The 22,252-nt window shown below is 38.4% G+C and overlaps 1 protein-coding gene across 1 annotated transcript; it reads left to right on the top strand.

Annotated features, from left to right (window-relative positions):
* Positions 1-11,656: 11,656 nt before the first annotated feature.
* On the top strand, positions 11,657-15,570 carry LOC311071304 (uncharacterized protein). The gene is made up of 3 exons (XM_084095655.1): positions 11,657-11,718; positions 13,760-13,799; positions 14,510-15,570. The coding sequence occupies exons 2-3, from the start codon at positions 13,765-13,767 to the stop codon at positions 15,339-15,341; spliced, it is 867 nt and encodes a 288-aa protein (XP_083951781.1). The 5' UTR covers positions 11,657-11,718; positions 13,760-13,764; the 3' UTR covers positions 15,342-15,570.
* Positions 15,571-22,252: the final 6,682 nt, after the last annotated feature.

Genomic DNA, 22,252 nt, shown 5'->3' on the forward strand with positions numbered 1-22,252 from the left:
AATGTTGAATAATGTTGAATAATGTTGAATAATGCTGAATAATGTTGTGTATTGTAGTTCAGCCTCTCATAATCATCAGATCAATCATATGTGTGTTTATATCAGGTCAGTGTGTGTGTTTACTGTTGATCATATGTGTGTTTATATCAGGTCAGTGTGAGTGTTTACTGTTGATCATATGAGCTCCATCATACACTCACTGACATATTTCACTTTCAGAGGCCGACATCAGAAGAGAATATGATAGTGAATGTTATGGTAGTAAATTGGGAGAAATGGTCGGCGCTCCCGGCGCTGGCCTAAAAGGGTCGTCCCTATTCTCATGAGTAATGGGTGTGTTTTGAGATTTACATGCATTAAACCAATAAGAGTCTCGTCTCCCATTCCCTTTAAATGCCAGTTGCGTTCGCGCCGTGGCGGATTCGCTATTTACATGACGGAGTTTGCAAGCGGAGAAACTGAGCGTGTCTCTAGCGAGGAAACGGATCTGCTCGCACGCGAGGTCAAAGTGTGCTAGCAGACCATCTACGGGACAAGCCGGATTCACCATATCTTTATGTACACAATAATAATCTTTTACATTGTAATCCTTTTATTTTTAATATTTGGCATGTTTGTGTGCCACTGTGCATCCCTGTGTGTGTAATAAGCAGAGAGTGTGTGTGTAATAAGCAGAGTGTACGCGTGTTGTGGACCTGCCTATAGGCGCACATTACTAATGCACTCTTTAAATAACAAAAAAAATATTGCATCTATTTCTGTTGCCTCAAAATAGCAATGCGCCAGAACACACACCTCATTCTCAGACCAGCACGACCATGGATGAACAAATGGGCGCAAATGCATTTGCTATTTAAAGGAACACGCCACCGTTTTTTGAAATATGGGTTATTCACCGTCTCCCTTACATTTAGATAGGTGGGCAAATGCATTTTTGTCTCAGTGCAGGCATTGTCTTAGTCTGGCAGCGCCGCCGCTAGCTTAGCTTAGCATAATGAATGGAATCCTTTGTTACCGGATAGCATGTCGTGAGTAAAAGTGATAAAAAAAATCCCCCAACTTCCGTCAACATACCAGCGTGAATATTAGCTGGTATTAGTATTAAGGTGTTGCGTGATATCTCTGCACCCAGACTAAGACAATGCACTGAGACAAAAATGCATTGCCCACCTATCTAAATGTGGGGAGACGGTGAATAACCCATATTATAAAAAACGGTGGCGTGTTCCTTTAAACAACGTGGTCCAGGACGAGAGAATGAAAACTGCGTCGGACTGAAACTAGCAGAAAACACTTGGTCGCGCGAGGCGCTGCATTGTGCCGGGTGTAAGATAGGGCCCATAGTCTTAAAAGTGCCCAAATTCTCGTTTTCTCTATAGAACTGCTTTTATATTAGGAAGACTTGCTTCAACTAAACTACATAGACTATATTATTTTATAAATAATATATTTTTATCCATTTTGTATATCTTACACGATTAAACCCCACAGGAGCACCAGACAAGTGTCAGTTTATGATCAAAGTTTTAACCAGTGTTTTATACCCAGCAATAAAGTTTCTCTCAAAGTTATGAACAAACGTTCTTCCAGTAACATTAACAGATGTTAGTTCAATGTTATCTGTTTTTTTTTAATAATGTTCTCAAAACATTAGAAATAGTCTCAATATCAGGCCGTTATCATCATATGCTTTACTGCACATGTGATTTACTGAATGTTGGTTTATTTGCGTTTGTACTGTTGTTTTATTCTTCATAATTGTGTTATTGTTGAACTTTCTTGTTGTGTTCTCTCTCCAGTGCATTGCTATAATACTCATGTCCACTAGGTGGCGCTGATGTGTTCACATGTTCAACTGATGTAAGAGCTGTGTGGAAGAAGACGATATAGTTGAGTAAAGTGAATGCTGAGCTTCTGCTTGTGTCTGTCAGCTTTCATTCCTCCTTCAACATGACATTTCTCTGACTGATGAACACATATAGTGTAATAACATGCTCTCTATGATGCTGTATGATTGACATTTCTCTTCTTATGAGCATTAACAGTGGAAAAGTGCACAAGTTTTGTTTGTGATGAAAGGTTTGAAGCCACAGTTTGTCTACAAAAAGTGACATAAATGAGCTTCATTATTATTAATCTTAATACTGAATACAATTGCCAGTTGCTGCTCGCATCGAATTCAAGTCTGTGGCGTTTGCCTACAGAACAACCCCTGGCTCTGCTGCCTCTTACCTAAACTCATTTCTTCAAATATACTTTAAGCATATAGCTCACCAATGATTGATGTGTGTAAAAGTGTTACACATTTTGTGACCGATTTATAGAATAAAAAGAAAGAGTTGTATTTAAAAGTCTCTTATTGTTCTAATTAATCAAGCTGTCTATAAAACGAACAAAACAAACCCTACAATTTAATAAAATAACACATATTATAAAGCTAGAAAAAGTTAAATGCATTAAATTGATTAAAGCTTCAATTAAACATTAGCAGTGTGTGTGTAAAAGGTGTTTTCATGTGTGTTTCTGCTTGTAATTACACTGTTCTGACCAGCAGGAGTCGCCAGAGTGGCGATGAGAATCACTGAATCAGTTCATGAAGCAAGTGATTCAATTGATTCAAAGTATCATTAAACTTCTTTTCTCCCATTGCCTGAGTTTACAATCATCCATACCAAATGAATTTAACTAAGAGAATTATATTTTGAACTTTGCATTTTTCATGTTTCATGCTAATGTAATCCAACCATTGTATCATGTCCTCTGTAATATCTGGCTCTGTGGATCAGAAGGTCGATGTGCTCAGTCGTAACAGAGGCTGCACATTTCACGCACACGTGATCAGACCAATCATCACTTTATCAGAACCAGAAGGATCAGTGACTGAAAGTACATTGATTTGTTTCAACACATGATGACAGGTATGTAAGAGAAACGTCTCGGGTTACGAATGTAATCATGGTTCCCTGAGAAGGGGAACGAGACACTAGGGGAACGCCTCCGGCATGAACGGTGTCAGAACACACATTTTTCTATTATAAATATGCCTTTTTGTGTATGAAGCAATTATGTATTGGAGTCAACTATAATGGTAACCTTATATAATGGAAGTGTTTTTATAAAGCAAGACACCAGAAGTTATTGTTGTAAAATCATTTATTGAGAAAATGGTTTATAAAGAAAAACACCACACTGAATGTTGTAAGCATTTATTAAGCAAGTGGCAGAGTAGAGATAAATTGAAAATGTATTAGAAAGAGCTTTGCCAAAGAAAGAAGGAGAATGCAATCATTACCGTCGACGTGTTGCGGACGAGACACAGAAGATACAGCGATGAAGAAAAGGTCCAGAAGAAGGAGGACGAAGAGGCAAAGGCTTTAATGAACCAGTTATAGAGAGTTTCCAGGAGGAGATTACTGAAGATGGCAGAAAGTTGATGGACTTTAAAAGAGCTGGAGAGATTGTGTCCATCAGACGCGGATTCGCCTCTTCGGTGTGAGATGCCTTGCCATTGCGCCTCATGAAGATAAAAGCTTGTAAATGATTTGGTTTTGATTTACTTTTATTTGTATTTTATATATTAGTACCTTTTATGTAAACTAGTTAACCTGTATTTAACAAAAAATATATATAATTGAAATTAAGAAGCTCTTCTGCCATAAGTCTCTGTATAACACAAGATTGAGCTGAACTGAGCACGGAGAAGTCTTCTGTGATCTAAATATATGGACATTCAAATACTTATTATTTAGGACAGATTTGACTTACTTTACCTAACCTGAGAATAATTAAAAGAAGGTAAAAATTTGTGTTTAAAATTACGCACCATAAAACATCACAAAAATATGATGCAGCAGAACTGTTTTCAATATCTGAGAAAACAACAAGATCAGACATACTGAAGTGTATTAACTCAATGAGACGAACTACCACACTCTCACATTAATCACACATTAATTAATAACACATTTTTTGTGTTATGGCTATTTTAACACATTTTGTGTAATTTTAAGTTGATCATGTGTAAAAAGAAAAAGAAAGAGAGAGAGAGAGAGAGAAACAACACAGTGTGTCCGACACAATATGTGTTAACCACCATCCGATCACATTGCTGCAACGTCACTCCGCGCCTCAAGAAGCAAGTTCACCTCTTTTTCCATCGATGGATGACTAGGATGCACACGTTCACATAACACATTATAGACTTCTATAATCCAGTGTTAGGCTGCATAGATTAGGTCAGCTGGAACCGGGAACACTTCCCATAAATCCTGATGTACTCGTTACATCATGAAGAATGGCATCTACGCTAATTTTAGTGTCTGTGTTTATCCCGAGGTTTTCCCGCAGCCTGCCGGATCCAGGCCGTATCCAGATCTGACGAAGGACCTTCCCATGGACCCGATGACAACGCAGTGCTGAAGTGCCAACTAGTCTCTCCCTATGGAGGATCCCTCTACCACTCTACAGATAAAGCGTTTTCGGGAAATTCGTTTCGCGTTCCTACCCCGAAGTGACAAAATTAAATTCTGTATCAAAATTTATAAGGAAACACCAGTACTTTGTTTAGGCTTGGTCTGTAGGGAATTCCAAACCTGCACACATATATTCAAACGCACATAACTATAGAACCAATTCTTAATGCGCATCTGAACGCCATCAGCGTTTCTCACAGGTTCGCGTTTAAAGTTTGTGTAGAGAGAATGGTGTCGTCTTAGCGGCCCCTAATTTAATAACAAATGATCGTTGCGACGGAAGCGAATCAATCAAAACTAACTTTAGCTGGAAAATAACTTTATTTAAGAACCGCTATAAAGCCAAAACAATCTCTGTTACCTTAAATTATACGTTTATCTCTGTGAAGCTGCTTTGAAACAATCTACATTGTTAAAAGCACTATATAAATGAAGATGACTTGACTTGACTGGATGCACACGTCAGGTATTTAAATTTATTTTTTATTAGAAATTGTCAAATATAAATTGTCAAATGTATTTTATTATTGTTATTTTTTTAGACGGTCAAATGTGCCTTTAGTTAGCGACCTCTACTGTGTACGGGTGTTTTCCGTAGACGCGACAGCATCTGATAGTTCACGTTGGTGCTTCACAAATGATCTTTATTTCTCCTCATAGACTTTGGTAGGTTTATCCCTTTCTAGAGAGAACTCATTTTTAACGAGTTTTGTTTTTCTTTGTTTGATTTGTTGCAAATGGCATGATGTCTAAAACGCTGCAGCTCGTTAACGAGTTCGACACAGTGGTAACGTTACCACTTTCACTGCTATCTGTCGCCTCTCTTTCATTAAACAACAGAATGTATTGATGTTTTGTTAAATGCCCTTAAATAATAACATGATTTATCAAGGTAACGGTAACAATTTGATTGATTTCGACAATCGAGTGCGTCTCCATTTCAAAAAGGATGTGTTAATTGAAGAATGAACAGAGTGAAAAATCCTCTGGTCATGCCAGCTGGTAATGAGAGTGAAGATGGGCTACTTTGCTCGTTCTGTCAAAATGTTGTTTTTCTTTCAGTGGACACCATTAGTTTTAGTAGTTCAAAGAGTTTAAAGTCAGCCATTATACCAGCCATGAAAAATGTCATTATATTTTGTGTTTTTCTATCATACTGCAGATTCATGTTATGAGCTCTTCAAACAATTATTATAACAATTACAGGAAGGAGCACAGGGTGGGCCAAATGCAGTACAGAGTCAGCCCTGGCTTATCTCTTGGACATTAAGCCGGTGAACAACTTAATTGTCCTTTTATGTTAGCTTTATTTTTGTTTGTCAGTTTTCTGTACACGCACTTTGTGATGTTATTAAATTATATGACTCTGATTTGCATAAAACTATACTGTTTTAATTTTGTTTTGTTGTTTAGGTATGCTTGATATTAGATTATTGCATATATTTTTTAACTCATTTTGGCCAAGTGTCTTAAGGTTATTTGTGTATTTTCATTTTATTTATTAGTAAATGGGCATTAGGACCCAGGGGAGGCTGTTTTGCTGCTCACGGTAGTGACTGTTTACTCGATCATGCTGGATGTTTCATTCTGAATGCACATTCTCAAATTAAAAGCAGTGATCCAAAACTATGGAGGTAAATCAGTAGTTTAACTCGAGAGGTTGAAAATCTGAATGTGAGAACTTGTCATTTTAACATTTGTATTTGTAAGTTGAAATTTACACTCACAGCTCTGATGTGAAAAGCTGAATCTTTTAATTTGCACACACAGACAATGATCAAAACATCTGTGTTTTAAATTGGAAGTTGTAGATTAATAGTCACAAATGTGTAAAATGACATTCTCACAAAGAAAATGACATACACAAATGTTTACGACATTTACATTTTGCACTTTACCTCAGTTTCGCTGCACAGTGTCAAGTCGGCACTTACAACCTCTCAGATCTGGCCGTACGAGTTCAAATCATAGCGCTCTGACTTTTGCTACTCTTTTTGCAGTATTCCTGTTGCAAAAAATGGATTTTATAAAATGTACTTTTATTTTTACAGGCTGGAACCAGCATCTCCAGCCTCCTGGATAATTCCCAGACAATGGTGGAAAGCCATCAACCCCACATTGTCTGCTTAGGAGCCCCAAGTTCTACAGCGCAATACATCATTGTGGCCGAGAATGACAAAGTCACCATTCCACTTGAGGATAACAGTCTGACGTGTGCCATCGACAAGCTGTTCAAAATGCTTTGGGTTTGCAGTGTAGAATATCCTGTCCAACTCACAGCCGTCTTCAATTTCTTTGAAAATGTGTATGACATTCCCTTTCTCTGGTGGGAAGAGATCTAAAGTTGTGGAGCTTATTTCAAAGCTTCAAGCACTTTCCTAAATTGTACTGCCATGTACATAATATGTCCGAAGTGCAAAAAATCTACTTCAAAAGACATCCGGAAACTTTGAAGTCATCTTAGGCATGTCCATGCACTTTCTGATGGACAGGCTTATACAATTGTTTGTAGTCAAAACAATTGTCAACGAACATCCCATAACTTCCGTTCTTATGCTAAACATCTAAATAGAGAGCATGCTCAAGCTGTAAACCCAGTACATGTAGAACAAGACTCTGACATTAGGCGTGTTTCCATTACTAATTTGCGCAAAACCTTTGCGCTTTTTTTTTTCTTTTTTCTAAATGTCGACAAAAAACTATTACGAAATGACGGCGTTTCCATTAACCGATGTTATGCGACTAAATCTTCATTTTTTCCTCTCGCAATCAGTAAAATCATTCCAAAAGCCATGGCAACGGACGTTGGTGGGTTTCTGTACTATATCCCAGCCACTGAACTGGCCATTATTATTAATGAAGGAGATGTGTGTGTGTTTTCCAAGCATTAATGGTGAGGAACGACCCTTATTATACTGTGAGCGGCTCATATGAGGAGTTTCTGGGTGTTTCTCTCTCAGATCTGCTTCGAGGTCTTGATTGTGGCATTTATTTGAGGTTTAGAATCTATTATTCCTGTAATTATTTTGTCTTTTATGAATTTAATTGTCTCGTATTCTGTCCAAACACACCGCATCGTCTACGTCATGTGACCTGTAAATGCGCAAAAACTGTTTCCATTGCAGTTTTGCGAAATAATATTTCTTTTTCGAATTGCCTGAAAAACCTCCTCATGAGAGCGTAAAAACTTTTTTGCAATAAATGGGAGTTTTTGCAAAAATTACGTGTTTCCATTGGCCGTATTTTCAATTCGCAATTTCAATTTGACGGGTAATGGAAACGCGGCTACTAGCATGAGTGAGAGCTTCTCAGCTGCATCTTGCTCTGCTGCTGTTGATGTTCTACAGACTAATTTTGATGGCTCCAGTAACTGCAGCACTTCTGACTACCAAAGCTGTGCATTTGTTGCAAAAATGTACTCCTCTTCAAATACCCTGACCGACGTGCAAAGAAGCATCACATGCACAGAAGAACGACTCTGTGAAACCCTGGACTGTGTGCAAGAGAGAATCTCTGCTTAATCGTTACTCTATACCCAATGATGAACTGCAGACTTTGAGGAAAGATTTTGAAAGAGGATGAAATATGTTTGAGGAAGTTGATGCCCCCTTCAAAATGACCAAGTATTTCGCTGAAAACCACTCTTGTCTTTTATCAAGCCAACAGAAATCTTCCTTGGAGACAGAGGTGACACTGCAAGAAAGCAAGGTAAATTAACTCAAGTGTTAATAGCAGATACATGTCAACACATCTCTATTATTGATACCCTAAAGTTTCTTTTTGACAATGAACAAATGCAAAAGCTCTTTGTGGATTCAACCGAAAGTGATGGTAAATTGCGTGACTACTGTGATGGCTCACATTTTAAAAATCACAGATTGTACAGTAGATTTCCTCAAGCTTTACAAATACAACTTTATTTTGATGATTTTGAAACAACAAATCCTTTAGGCTCTAAAACCAAAGTTCACAAAATGGGAGCAGTTTAGTCTTGTTTGAGGGATTTACCCGCTAGATTTAACTCGTCTCTTGAAAACATCCACTTATATTTGCTTTTTAATTCCATTGACAAATAAATTTATGGTTTCAACAAAATATTTGAGCCATTGTTGGATGATATTACATTTCTTGAAACCAGAGGGCTAGAAGTTCAGATAAATGGCCAAAGTTCAGTGTTATTTGGCACAATACGCTTATTTACTGCTGATAATCTGGCCTGCCATTCACTTGGAGGATATTTGGAGAGTTTCGCAGCCAACAAACCCTGTTATTTCTGTCTGATTGACACATATGAGATGCAGGGTATATTTGATGACGATTGTTTGGAGTTGCGTAATGAATTTAATTACAATGAACATGTCATGCTTAAAAATCCTAGTTTAACAGGCATAAAAGCAGACTCTTGCCTAAACTCTCTAGAGTACTTTCATATTACCGATAACATTATGCATGATATTTTAGAGGGAGTGGCTCCACTCGAGATCAAACTAATGTTACAACATTTCATCTTTCATTTCGTAATATTAAGAATATTGATCTTAATGTTTTGGATGGAATGATTGATCACTCTGCAAACAAGTGTTGTTTTAATTCTTCTACATCTGACTTGGTAAATTTCTATAACAATAGTTTTTCTCAAATACTTGACAATGTGGCTCCTATGAGAACTCGTATTGTATCCTATGTCAACTCGTCTCCATGGTATACTCCGGAACTCCGACATCAAAAGGCCTTAGGTCGCCGACTGGAGAAACAAACTGGTCTTGAAGTACACAAACAGATGTACTCTGAGCATCTGGTTTCTTACAAGGCTGAGCTGGAAAGCGCAAAATCATCGTTTTATGCAAATATCATTGCCAATGGACAAAGTAATACAATGACTTTATTCAGTACTTTTAACAAATTGTTGAAACCTCACAATACTGTTTCACTTTCTCCCAATCAATGTGCATCTGTTCTAAGATTTATAATATTCATCAAGAACTACTTAGTTCTGACTTAATGTCTAGTGATTATCAAATTGGACATAATCATATTTTTGGCCCTGCTAAAACTTTCTCTTTGAGCTGCCTTCAGTTGATTCCATCACTACAAAGTCTAAGTCTTCTACTTGCTCACTCGATCCTTTACCTACCGTTTTAGTTAAGTCTTGTATTCATTCGATCTCTCCTATTATTACAGCTATAGTAGGTTCTTCATTATCTTCTGCTACTGTTCCTTCATCATTAAAAATGGCCTCTATCTCTCCAATTCTCAAAAAACCTGGTGCTAATGATCCTAATGATCTAAATAATTATAGGCCCATTTCTAACTTGCCTTTTATATCTAAAATCCTTGAAAGAATAGTAGCAACTCAACTAGAATCACATCTGCAAGATAACGATATTTATGAGCATTTTCAGTCGGGTTTTAGATCCAAACATAGTACAGAAACAGCTCTTGTTTAGGGTTCAAATGATCTTCTCTTGGCTGCTGATTCTGGTTTCCTGTCTATTCTTATTCTTTTAGATATTAGTGCTGCTTTTGACACTATTAGTCATTCAGTATTACTCGAAAGATTGGCCTGCATTGGAGTAGCTAATAATGTTTTACTTTGGTTTTCGTCTTATCTTTGCCCGGTTAAGTTTTCTAGCCAGGTGAAAAGTCTTGGCGTTATTTTTGATGGTTTGCTTTCTTTTAGTTCCCATACTAATAATATTTCACGTACTGCATATTTTCACTTACGTAATATTACTAGACGTCGTTCTTCACTTTCTCAGCACTGTACTGAAGTTCTCATTCATGCCTTGGTTACATCTAGACTTGATTATTGTAATTCCCTTTTATTTGAGATTCCGAAAAAACAACTTCACAGGCTACAGTTAATACAGAATTCAGCAGCCTGAATTGTAACTCATACACGTTCTTTCGAACACATAACTCCAATTCTTTACCATCTACATTGGCTTCCTGTTCATTTTCGTGTACATTATAAAATATTACTCCTTACATTTTAAAGCACTTCATAATCTGGCACCTCAATATTTGTCAGATCTTCTTCATTTGTATAGACCTCTTAGATCTTTGAGATCATCTTCTGCAGACTTATTGTCTGTGCCAAACTTCAAGATGAGTTCCTTTGGTGGTAGAGCTTTTAGTTGTGTGGCGCCTAAGCTGTGGAATGCATTACCCTTGCGCATTCGCCAAATGGATTCAATTTCCAGTTTTAAAGTTCAGATCAAAACATATCTTTTTAGAATAGCTTTTAATGAAATGATTGTATGATGTGTAGCATCGATGTGTTTTGTACTTATTGCCTTGTTCTATATTGTAAGGTGTCCGTGAGTGCCCTGAAAGGCGCCCATAAATAAAAGGTAGTATTATTATTATTATTATTATTATTATTATTAATGTGAGCAATGCTGCTGATGTAAAACCTCTTCACATGATTTCCTACAAAGAAAACCTTTTTGTAAATCCAAGATATAAAATTGTTTAAAAATGTCTGTATGAAATTCAAATGACATGTGAATGTTGACTTTGTGAAAATGTAGCAGTTAAGTTTTAATATATATATATATATTTTTTCATTCAATTTAACTGGTCAAAAATAGCAGATCTATGACACAAATTGTGTGATTTATGACACATTAGTGTTAAATATTTTAACACACTCCCTGTGTTAAGATCAATAACACACTGGTTGAGTTGAAAGTAACACAAAATGTGTTGTCCTCAACTAGACACACAGGTGTGTTGAGATATAACACAGGTTGTGTTGTTTTTAACACATCCGTTTTAAGAGTTTCAGGACACTCTGAATGTGCGGGAAAAGCTACGATTCAAGGAAAGCATCACATAGAGTGAAAGAGAAAGTGAACAGTGTCCAAGCAACTTCCCAAACCCCAAAGATGAAAATGATAATGTTATAATAGCATTTTAGAGATGTGAGAGTGCCAAGTTCCCTATATACTCATATCTAAACTAAGCTGGCAGGGACAAGAGCACATAAATCGAGCCGTATTCAGAGCGGATCTCTCTTCACTCGCTCCCGGTGGGAATATTCATACTTCTCTATTTCCAGTCAGTTTGTGTCTTTGATGGATGACCACATGGATGATTATATATTTTGATTGCTTAAATACTACATTGTTTCGCTTTTGTTGTTTATTTTATTGAATTAGATTATTTTGTTGCAGGCACAGGAAACTGTTGAACTCTTCTGTGAGATTCATACATTCTGCCCAGCAGATTTTAAAGATTTCAGGTGAGTTTGATTTAAATTATTTACTTAACGCATATGGAGGACTCCAAATACAATATTTGTTGAAGCTGAAATATGTGACTTAAAACCGCATTTTTGGGATCCTGGAGATGTTTTGACAGCATGCCCTGTTGTGCTTCAATAAAAAAAATATTTTTAAGGCACTGAGATAGGGCCACAAACACATGCTAATCATTTCACAATACTTTTTTTTTCTTTTCTTTTTTTTGATGATGATGGCTGGTATATTTGAAAATCAGTTTTAACAACATTTATTTTTTCATTGACACACAATTGACATACTTCAGCTTTGAACAATTACACTTAAATTCCTTTTCTAACATTGATGACATTTCCTGTTCACTAAGATATTTAATTATTGAAGACATTTTCTGTAAAGCAGCTTTAAAGGTGCCTTGTGTCAAAAAAAAAAATTCATACTCCACATTCCATACCAGATGGGGGCAGTATACCTCCAGAAAGTGAGTTGGTCTACTCTAGAGTATGAATATGACATCTTCAAGCTACTCCCCTTCACCTTTACCAGTGAATATGTTCATATTCGTTTTGTTCATATTACATTTTTATTGTTAGTTTGAATTACATTAATTTGACAGACAGCATTCGCTGATGTTGACCAAGCTAGCGCCAACGTAACCAGAGCTTCCAACTCTCACGCATTCACCGTGAGACACACGCAATTGACACTTTTCACACGCTCTCGCCACACATCCATTTTTCTCACGCACAGAAAAATCGCGAAGCAAAGAGGACAGGGAGACCGACAGACTAGACAGAGCAGGTTAGTTATGATATAAAAAAAATCTCAGCTCTCAGATTCTGTCAATTTTATTACGCAATTCAAACAATAAATACCGTTTTGGCGCTTGTAAATGTTACACGACAGATCCCTAGCGCACGTGAACCGATCATCTCTACTAATAGTAAAAAAACACGAACACTGTTGAAAGATACGGTAGGCTACAACTTACCAAAATGTATTCCTCATACATAATATCGACCAATCAGTGTTTTTTATCAGTGAAGAGGTCAATAACACAGCTGGAGAACAATTATGTCAGATTTACCTCAGGAAAGCCATTTAATAAACATAATATAGGTCACGTAGTTGGCAAGAAAAAAAGAGCTATAGAGATTGTGCTATATATGTGTACTATATTACAATACTGTATTTATGAACATTATATATATACGTTTATCGAACAGCCTTCGATACATTTCTATGTTATAACTTCCCGAAAAAACTACACAAACATATAAAACAAACTTCTAACGAAATACTAACAGCATCTTACTTACCAATCCAAAAGAAATGTTGCAAGTTCGGAGTCGAACCTCATTTCTCATGTCCATTAGTTGTCTCCAGCGATGGAAAGCAGTGCCAATGTTTACTCTGGTTCTGTTCCTTTTTTATCAGATTTTATTTGAATGTAGTAGTGGGCTGTACTTTCCACACGATTGACATCAGGTTCAAGTACGCCCACAAGCCGTGCGAGTTATTCGTGTATTGCATGTTTGGCCGGTGGTTATGTTGCCCGCATACCGCCTCCCATGGCCGAAACTGGTATTACGACACCTGTCGGGCTGTGGCTAGTAATGCTAATGCTAATTCAGGCTGATATCTCTGCAGCACTATAACTTGTCATTTTTTTAATGACATCATCGCCCTTATTTCTTCTCATTCTTTTGATGCGTGTAGTTTATTTTTTGGATATTTTTACCTCAATTATGACACATGGCACCTTTAAATCAAGGAGTTTTATTTTAAAAAGCGCTATACAAATGACTTGCATGAAATGCCTGTCTGGATATAAAATCATCCAAGTGGATGCTGCACATTGGTGGTGGTTGAGGAGATTCCCCCTTCTATGTAAAGCGCTTTGAGTGCTGAGAAAAGCGATATATAAATGTAATGAATTATTATTATTAAAATCTCTGTTTTATGGTGAAAAAATAAAGCACTGTATATTGTTAGTTTTTCATTATAATTAAAGTAATTTTTGAAAATGCTTAATGTTCACAGGTGAAATGAATCAGCCGGACGAGATGTCGATGTCATTGCAGTGAGTATTTCTGTTCAAAGCTTTGACTTGATCTTACTTTATAATTAATGGATTATCAATTATAAATTTACATTTACATTAGTTAACTACATTAGCTAACATGAACTATAAATTATAGTTATTACAGGATTTGATTGAACTTCAAAATTTCTAATATTATTCAAATCAAATGTTGTACATATTAACTTTAGTTGAAAGAAAATACATTTATTAAATGATAAACTAAACAATGAATATTTGTTTAAATGATTAAAGGTTGATTAAAACATGTATTATCATGCATGTTGACCTCTATATAATGGTGCATGAAACAAATTTATTCCAGTCCAGCCAATTGCGTTGGTTCGGCGGATGGCGGATTATGATTGGTCAGATCACCTGTCAATCAAACTCCCTGAGAAGGGTGAATTGGGCGGGTTCCACCAGTAGAGGGCGCTCGTGCAACACAAGCAATGATTCAATGGGAAATACTGGAGAACAGTCTTAGCTAATGAATTAACGACTGATAACGAAGGAGCCCTTATTCTACACATTTTTAGCTTAGTGTTGTTGTTAGTTTGCCATATTGCAAAAGTAAAACATGACCATTATAAATTGCATAATGATCAATAGAATATTTGTTCTTTGTGGTGATACATGGTAAAATCATAAAACAGATTAAGCAAATATCCAGTGCTGTCTTCTCCTAAACAGACGTTTTGATGTTTCAGGAAACTTGAAGCTCTTAATGATGAACTGCAAGGAAGCATTGAGAAACTGAACTCCGAATATGAGGAAAACCATTCAACACTCAATAGCAAAATAAAGGAACTGAAAGACATCACTTACTATCTTGAAGGCATGCACAAAGCCACTACGGTGAGCAGTTTAGTGGGATCATGTGTTGGAGCGGCTGGAGGAGTCACGGCACTAGTGGGTCTGGGTTTAGCATTTTTCACATTTGGTATTTCTTTGGCTGTTTCTGCTGTTGGTGTTGGAGTCGGAGTAGTTGGAGGAGTAACAGGTGCAACAGCGAACATCACAAACATGATCCTGCAGGGAAATCTACGTGCAACTATTAAGAATATCATCAGCGATTTCCAGAACACAATCGAGCCAATGACTGATCATCTGAATAAAATTTCTAAAATCGTAGAAGAGCTTCAGAAGGCAGAGCAAGAGTTTTCTGTGAAAAAAAAGGCAATAATGACAAGTGTGAGATCCGTGAAAACCGTTTCGAGCGTTACTAAACTTTTAACTGTACTGCAAACTGCTAAAATTGGCAAAACAGCCGCAAAAGCTGCCAAAACTCTTAAGATGGTTGGGAGAGTAACTACCTTATTCTCAGCTCTATTTCTTGCTCTTGATGTGTACAGTATTGTTTGTGATTCAATAGAGATCTCTGAAATGAATGCAAAAGAAAATAAAAAAGCAGACGAATTTAAATCAGAAACTTTGACATTTATTCATCAGATGAGAGAAACCGCTGCTCAACTTCAGGAGACTCTGGATGAAATTAAAAGTGCCAAAGACGAAATTAACAAAGAGTTACAGATCAGTTGAAATTATGCCTGAACTTGGTATTATCAATTTATTGACACTCTTTAAACTGAAATCTTTAAAAGTGTATAAAATTAGGTAAATGTTCAACTTTCACTGGAGTTTGGATTCTCTTTGTGTCTTGTGAAATTGATTTTCATTGCCCTTTTTGTTGTGTATGTTACTGTATTGTAATGTAAAGTAAAAATGAAGCAATAATCAATGTTTTCCAACTGATATGGATGTCAAGACCAACCAAATTAAGCATGTGCACTCTAAATAAATATACGTCTGATCTCAACAACATATTTGCCCAGATTGTGTGATCTTTAAAAAGTAAACAGTAAAGGAGGATGTTTGAAATCAACCAAGAAATGCTTTTTGTCCTTTTTAATCATTCTTTAATAATTGATTTGCATTAGATGTTTTCACTATATCAGACGCAGAGTGAACCCTGGACACCCTCTCAAACTGGAACTGGTACAGGAACTGGTCCCAGGGGAAGCAAGAACTGATAAGAATGTAAAATGTGTCCCCTGAAATGCAATGTAAGTCGCTTTGGATAAAAGCGTCTGCCAAATGCATAAATGTAAATGTAAATGGAACAATTACGTCTAAGTTTAGAATGCTATAATGCAACCATTCTCTTGAATTGCTTAAAAACTAAATAATCACTGGCACTGGGATAAATATCCTTCAGATTCTGAATTCTAAGAACTTTTTTCATGGGAGTTTCCAAATGAATTTTGTGTGAATTGGACCAACTATCTCAGACAAAATACAACAGCAGTGAATGTCTAATTAATGACTTTGGAAGAAGAAGTAAAACCTAAAACCTACACCTTTTATGTGTAACGAGCAACAACAGCTAATAATGGGGCAGTGGTGGCCTAATGGTTAGAGAGTGTTACTTGTAACCGGAAGGTCGCGGATTCGAGTCTCAGTCCGGCAGGAATTGTAAGTGGTTGGAGTGAATGATTGAATGACCAGCGCTCTCTTTCACCTTCAATAACCACAGTGGAGACACCGACCACTTTGAATTGATTATGAAATTGGCATGATACATTTACACTATATGTCTTTGACACTATGGGTCTTTGTCATTTGGGGAGGTGCCAGCAGCACTTAAAACTGCTGCGGTCACTTCCGTTTTAAAAAAGAAAAATTCTGATGTGAAAAATCTGTCAAATTATCGCCCAATCTCAAATCTCTCATTTCTGTCTAAAATCTTGGAGGGTGTGGTTGCAGCCCAATTAAACAAACACTTACAGTGAGGAAAATAAGTATTTGAACACCCTGCTATTTTGCAAGTTCTCCCACTTGCAAATCATGGAGGGGTCTGAAATTGTCATCGTAGGTGCATGTCCACTGTGAGAGACATAATCTAAAAAAAAAAATCCAGAAATCACAATGTATGATTTTTTAACTATTTATTTGTATGATACAGCTGCAAATAAGTATTTGAACACCTGAGAAAATCAATGTTAATATTTGGTACAGTAGCCTTTGTTTGCAATTACAGAGGTCAAACGTTTACTATAGTTTTTCACCAGGTTTGCACACACTGCAGGAGGGATTTTGGCCCACTCCTCCACACAGATCTTATCTAGATCAGTCAGGTTTCTGGGCTGTCGCTGAGAAACACGGAGTTTGAGCTCCCTCCAAAGATTCTCTATTGGGTTTAGGTCTGGAGACTGGCTAGGCCACGCCAGAACCTTGATATGCTTCTTACAGAGCCACTCCTTGGTTATCCTGGCTGTGTGCTTTGGGTCATTGTCATGTTGGAAGACCCAGCCTCGACCCATCTTCAATGCTCTAACTGAGGGAAGGAGGTTGTTCCCCAAAATCTCGTAATACATGGCCCCGGTCATCCTCTCCTTAATACAGTGCAGTCGCCCTGTCCCATGTGCAGAAAAACACCCCCAAAGCATGATTCTACCACCCCCATGCTTCACAGTAGGGATGGTGTTCTTGGGATGGTACTCATTATTCTTCTTCCTCCAAACACGTTTAGTGGAATTATGACCAAAAAGTTATATTTTGGTCTCATCTGACCACATGACTTTCTCCCATGACTCCTCTGGATCATCCAAATGGTCATTGGCAAACTTAAGACGGGCCTTGACATGTGCTGGTTTAAGCAGGGGAACCTTCCGTGCCATGCATGATTTCAAACCATGACGTCTTAGTGTATTACCAACAGTAACCTTGGAAACGGTGGTCCCAGCTCTTTTCGGGTCATTGACCAGCTCCTCCCGTGTAGTTCTGGGCTGATTTCTCACCTTTCTTAGGATCATTGAGACCCCACGAGGTGAGATCTTGCATGGAGCCCCAGTCCGAGGGAGATTGACAGATCTATCTAAAATGTAATTAAATAAATATCAATAAACAGCAAAGCAATCCAGCTCCCCTGGCAATAAGACCAAAAAATAACATTAAAAGAAATAAATAAACCATGATAAGATAAAATCTTGTGAATAAATGTTGATTAAACAGCTTCTCTGCTGCAGCCCGACAGGCAGAAAGAATCATGCTGTGATCACGAAAGATGCTTCCCACACAGGGCTGGATCACTGACCGGGCCTATGGGGCCAGTGCCCAGGGGCCCTTGACTAGCAGAAGCCCGGGGGGCCCTGCAGGGTTTAAGGCTACACAATCCAGTTTGGTTCAGAAAACCCATTAACAATGAAAACAAATGTTTATTAATGCTGTAATACATGTGTCCCATAGCCTCTTCTCTTAAACAAGGCTCTTGGACTATGAGGGCTCCCTGGAACTTACTGGTGGGCCCTATGTGAATATGAAGGCCCTCAAAACCTCTTATAGAAATATTCCCACCCTGTTTAAAGCTTATTTTTGTGTGTGAAAGGTATTGGAAAAATAACCATTTAATATTACAGCATAACTGCCCATTTTCCCTAAGTTGAAGTGAGACAACTTTAAGCTTTGCCTAATTTTTTATTTCCCTCATTCTCATTTTTTTTGTTGCCTAATTATAAATGATCCAACAAAATGGGCCTAGAGAGAGAGCAATCGAGTATGTTTTTGTTACGATGAGGCAAGGACGAAGCAGAGAGAGAATCCATACGCAAGCACTAATTTAATGAAACAAACAGGATATCCAGGGCAAACAATGGAACACAGAACTCAGGACATAAACATGGAAACTGCTACAACGACCGACAAACAACAAATGAAGCACAGAGGTTTAAATACACAGGCAAACAAGCTAAACAAGATAACAAGTGGGCGGGGCTAATTAGAAACACCTGGGGATACTAATCAACAAGAAAAACTACAAAGAACTACAAAACATGACACAGAACAGGAAATAACTAAAGTCCACATAAGACAAGGGGAACACAAGACAGAAATCATTACATAGCCCCCCACTTAAGGAGCGGATTCCAGACGCTCCTCAGAAAACAATAGTCCAGGAGGGTGGCGGATCCGGGGGAGGGATGGAGGGCCAGGCCCGTGGAGCGGAAGAGGGCCTGGAGACTGCGGCAAGATGGGAGGCCAGGGCGGATCAGGCTGTGCAGGCGACCAGGGAGGAGATGACCCTTTGGGTGGCCAGGGAGGAGCAGCGGGTTCAGGGGGACCATACCGTTCAGGAGACCCTGGCGGCGCGGCCTCCATGGTCCTATTAAGGGACCTCCTGACACCGGCTCAGGAACAGGAACAGACACCGGCTCAGGCACAGGAACAGGCACCGACTCAGGCACAGGAACAGGCTCAGGCACAGGAACAGACACCGGCTCAGGCACAGGGACAGACACCGGCTCAGGCACAGGGACAGACACCGGCTCAGGCACAGGGACAGACACCGGCTCAGGCACAGGGACAGGGACAGACACCGGCTCAGGCACAGGGACAGGGACAGACACCGGCTCAGGGACAGACACCGGCTCAGGCACAGGGACAGACACCGGCTCAGGCACAGGGACAGACACCGGCTCAGGCACAGGGACAGACACCGGCTCAGGCACAGGAACAGGCACCGGCTCAGGCACAGGAACAGGCTCAGGCACAGAAACAGACACCAGCTCAGGCACAGGGACAGACACCGGCTCAGGCACAGGGACAGACACCGGCTCAGGCACAGGGACAGACACCGGCTCAGGCACAGGTGTGTTGTTCTGTTACGATGAGGCAAGGACGAAGCAGAGAGAGAATGCATACGCAAGCACTAATTTAATGAAACAAACAGGAAATCCAGGGCAAACAATGGAACACAGAACTCAGGACAGAAACATGGAAACAGCCACAACGACTGACAAACAACAAATGAAGCACAGAGGTTTAAATACACAGGCAAACAAGCTAAACAAGATAACAAGTGGGCGGGGCTAATTAGAAACACCTGGGGATACTAATAAACAAGAAAAACTACAAAGAACTACAAAACATGACACAGAACAGGAAATAACTAAAGTCCACATAAGACAAGGGGAACACAAGACAGAAATCATTACAGTTTTAGCATAGCTATTGTTTAACTGTAAAAAGTAAAAGCGTACGCCCTTCACTCTACAGTTGTTTGAACGACTGTGTTACGATTTCCTGATTGGTCTAGGGGAGGAAAGCAACAGCAAAAATGGATGGTAGTGAAATGAATGTGCAACAGCATGAAGCCACCCCGTCTCCAGACCCAGAGTTGTTTCACAATAACCACATAATTATCTCATGAAAGAAATAGTTTTTATTTACAAATTAGACAAAAGAAAAAGAGGGATGTCAGTTTCAGAAGGGGGGTATTTACCAAAACAAACATAAATCTAACTCCTAATATCTAAATCTAAAACAAGAGTACAGCAAAATAAGCTAACTCCCTTACTAACATAAACAGGAGAAAAAGTCAAATTCAAAATAAATGGCACCCTCCTCCCTACTAACCCCATGAATAAACAAATAAAGGATTAACCAGCAAATTCCACATAAATTAAGAGAAAAACAGATTAATTAACCATACAATAAATAATCATTAAGGTTAACTCACTTCTGCATTTTTAACTCTAAATCATAGTGTGATCTGAAAGAGACTAATGAGAGAAAACTATGATTGAGAGTTAAAAATGCAGAAGTGAGTTAACCTTAATGATTATTTATTGTATGGTTAATCTTGATCTGAAAAGTTGATCTGAAAGAGACTAATGAGAGAAAACTTCTTCAATAAGTAGAACACAAAATGAGGTAGAGATACACTATCAACTACTGGCTTCAACAGAACATCAGGTCTGGGGTTGAAGATGAGACCTCAAACACTGCACACAGGGTGCTTCTCATTTCTTATTTGTGCATCCTCGTTTCCTTTCCTCGCTTCCTTTCCTCGCGTCTCAGCTCCGTCCCCTGTAGGATGCGAGGGAAGGCTGCAAGGAAAAGACGCGAGGACGGAGGAATCGAATGTAACGGTTTTTTTATACATTGGAATACTTGATCACTCAAGCATCACTTCATCGCGTCATCAGCAGCGCTCAAAGGATCTGCCCTTATGTTGTTTAAGTTTGTTTATTTAAGAAATTCATAATAAAAATAATAATAAAGCAAGATACCCTGTTGAAATATGTGAGATGTGTGGTTTATATAAACTGCAAACATAAAGTATAAATTAAAATGATTGTGACCGAAGTGAAGGGGGAGGAGAATTTAGACGTGCGTCACGTTTAAGTCGATAAAACTCTTCCGCATAGGATCCACCTGTGTATCCTCGCTCATGACTCCTCAGGAAGCCTCCTAACTCCTCGATGCTCGACTCCTCGCGGTGCAATTAGAGAATTGAGATGTCCTTCAAGATGGCTGAGCTCGATCGGTTTCCGGGTCATAGGATGGAGGACGGAGGAGAGAGGAGACAAGGAGGGATATTGAGAAGCACCCAAGTCAAGCCACTACCAACACAGCTCTTCTTCTTCTTCTTCTTCTTGCTTTTTTACGGCGGATCGCAGACAAATATGTGCATTACCGCCACCTATCTTGGAAATGGACCATTGACACTTCCTAAACTATAACCTCTCAACCAACATAAATTCCCCTTATTTACCCGCACAGAGGCTTCATAGAGTTTCATCCGACGCTGCGTGTTCAGCTCCTCCGTCCACTCTCAGCCCCCATGACAGGAAAAAAAAAAAAAAAAACACTCTAATTTAAATGCGCTTATTTAACCCAGTATTTCCCAAATATTCTACCATTAGATTTATTATACTCCTATCTGACTTTAATACATTTTGAATTGTAAACTTAACTCCTATATTATTTAATTCCTCCTTCAACTCTTTCCTTTCAACATTATATCTCCTACAGTGCATTACTACATGCTCAACTGTTTCACTAACTTCACATGCCTCACATAAACCTGTTGGACACTTACCTATTTAATGCAATGTACTATTCAATCTTGTATGCCCCAATCTTAATCTTGTAATCATATTCTCCTCATACCTACGCCTACCTGATATTCTTCCTTTACCCACTATTGACTGTATTTGATGCATATGTCTACCTTTTATTTCATTATCCCAATATTGCTGCCATATTTTCAGAATATTCTTTTTAATAATTGACTTAATTTCTGACCTACTAAATAAAATCGGTATATCTACTATATCTCGTTCTATTGCCTTTTTTGCTAATGCATCAGCCTCCTCATTACCTCTCAACCCAATATGAGCTGGAACCCACACAAACTGTACCTCTAAACTAGCTTGTTTGATTGAATATAATTCTTGAATTATCTCTATTACCATATCCTGTCTTGTTTCTGACTTCATCTCCTTCATATCAAAATACAGGTGTTGGTTTTCCTGCTGGACATCACTGCCTGACGCACCTCCTCCAGTGCCTTTTGAACTGGTGTGCCGTGACACCTCACTGAACACTTCTGTGAGCCTGAGCGGGTCATCAGCTGGGGACCACCACTCATCGACGTTTCGCTCCTTTAA

The sequence above is a fragment of the Abramis brama genome (assembly GCF_963993115.1).
Source record: "Abramis brama genome assembly, chromosome: 20".
In the NCBI taxonomy this organism is placed as follows: Eukaryota; Metazoa; Chordata; class Actinopteri; order Cypriniformes; family Leuciscidae; genus Abramis; species Abramis brama.

Bases quoted from the DNA above. Each gene is read 5' to 3' on its own strand.
- LOC311071304 (XM_084095655.1), top strand. From the start codon at position 13,765: ATGAATCAGCCGGACGAGATGTCGATGTCATTGCA. The intron at 13,800-14,509 runs GTGAGTATTTCT...TTGATGTTTCAG, and splicing joins GAGATGTCGATGTCATTGCA to GAAACTTGAAGCTCTTAATG.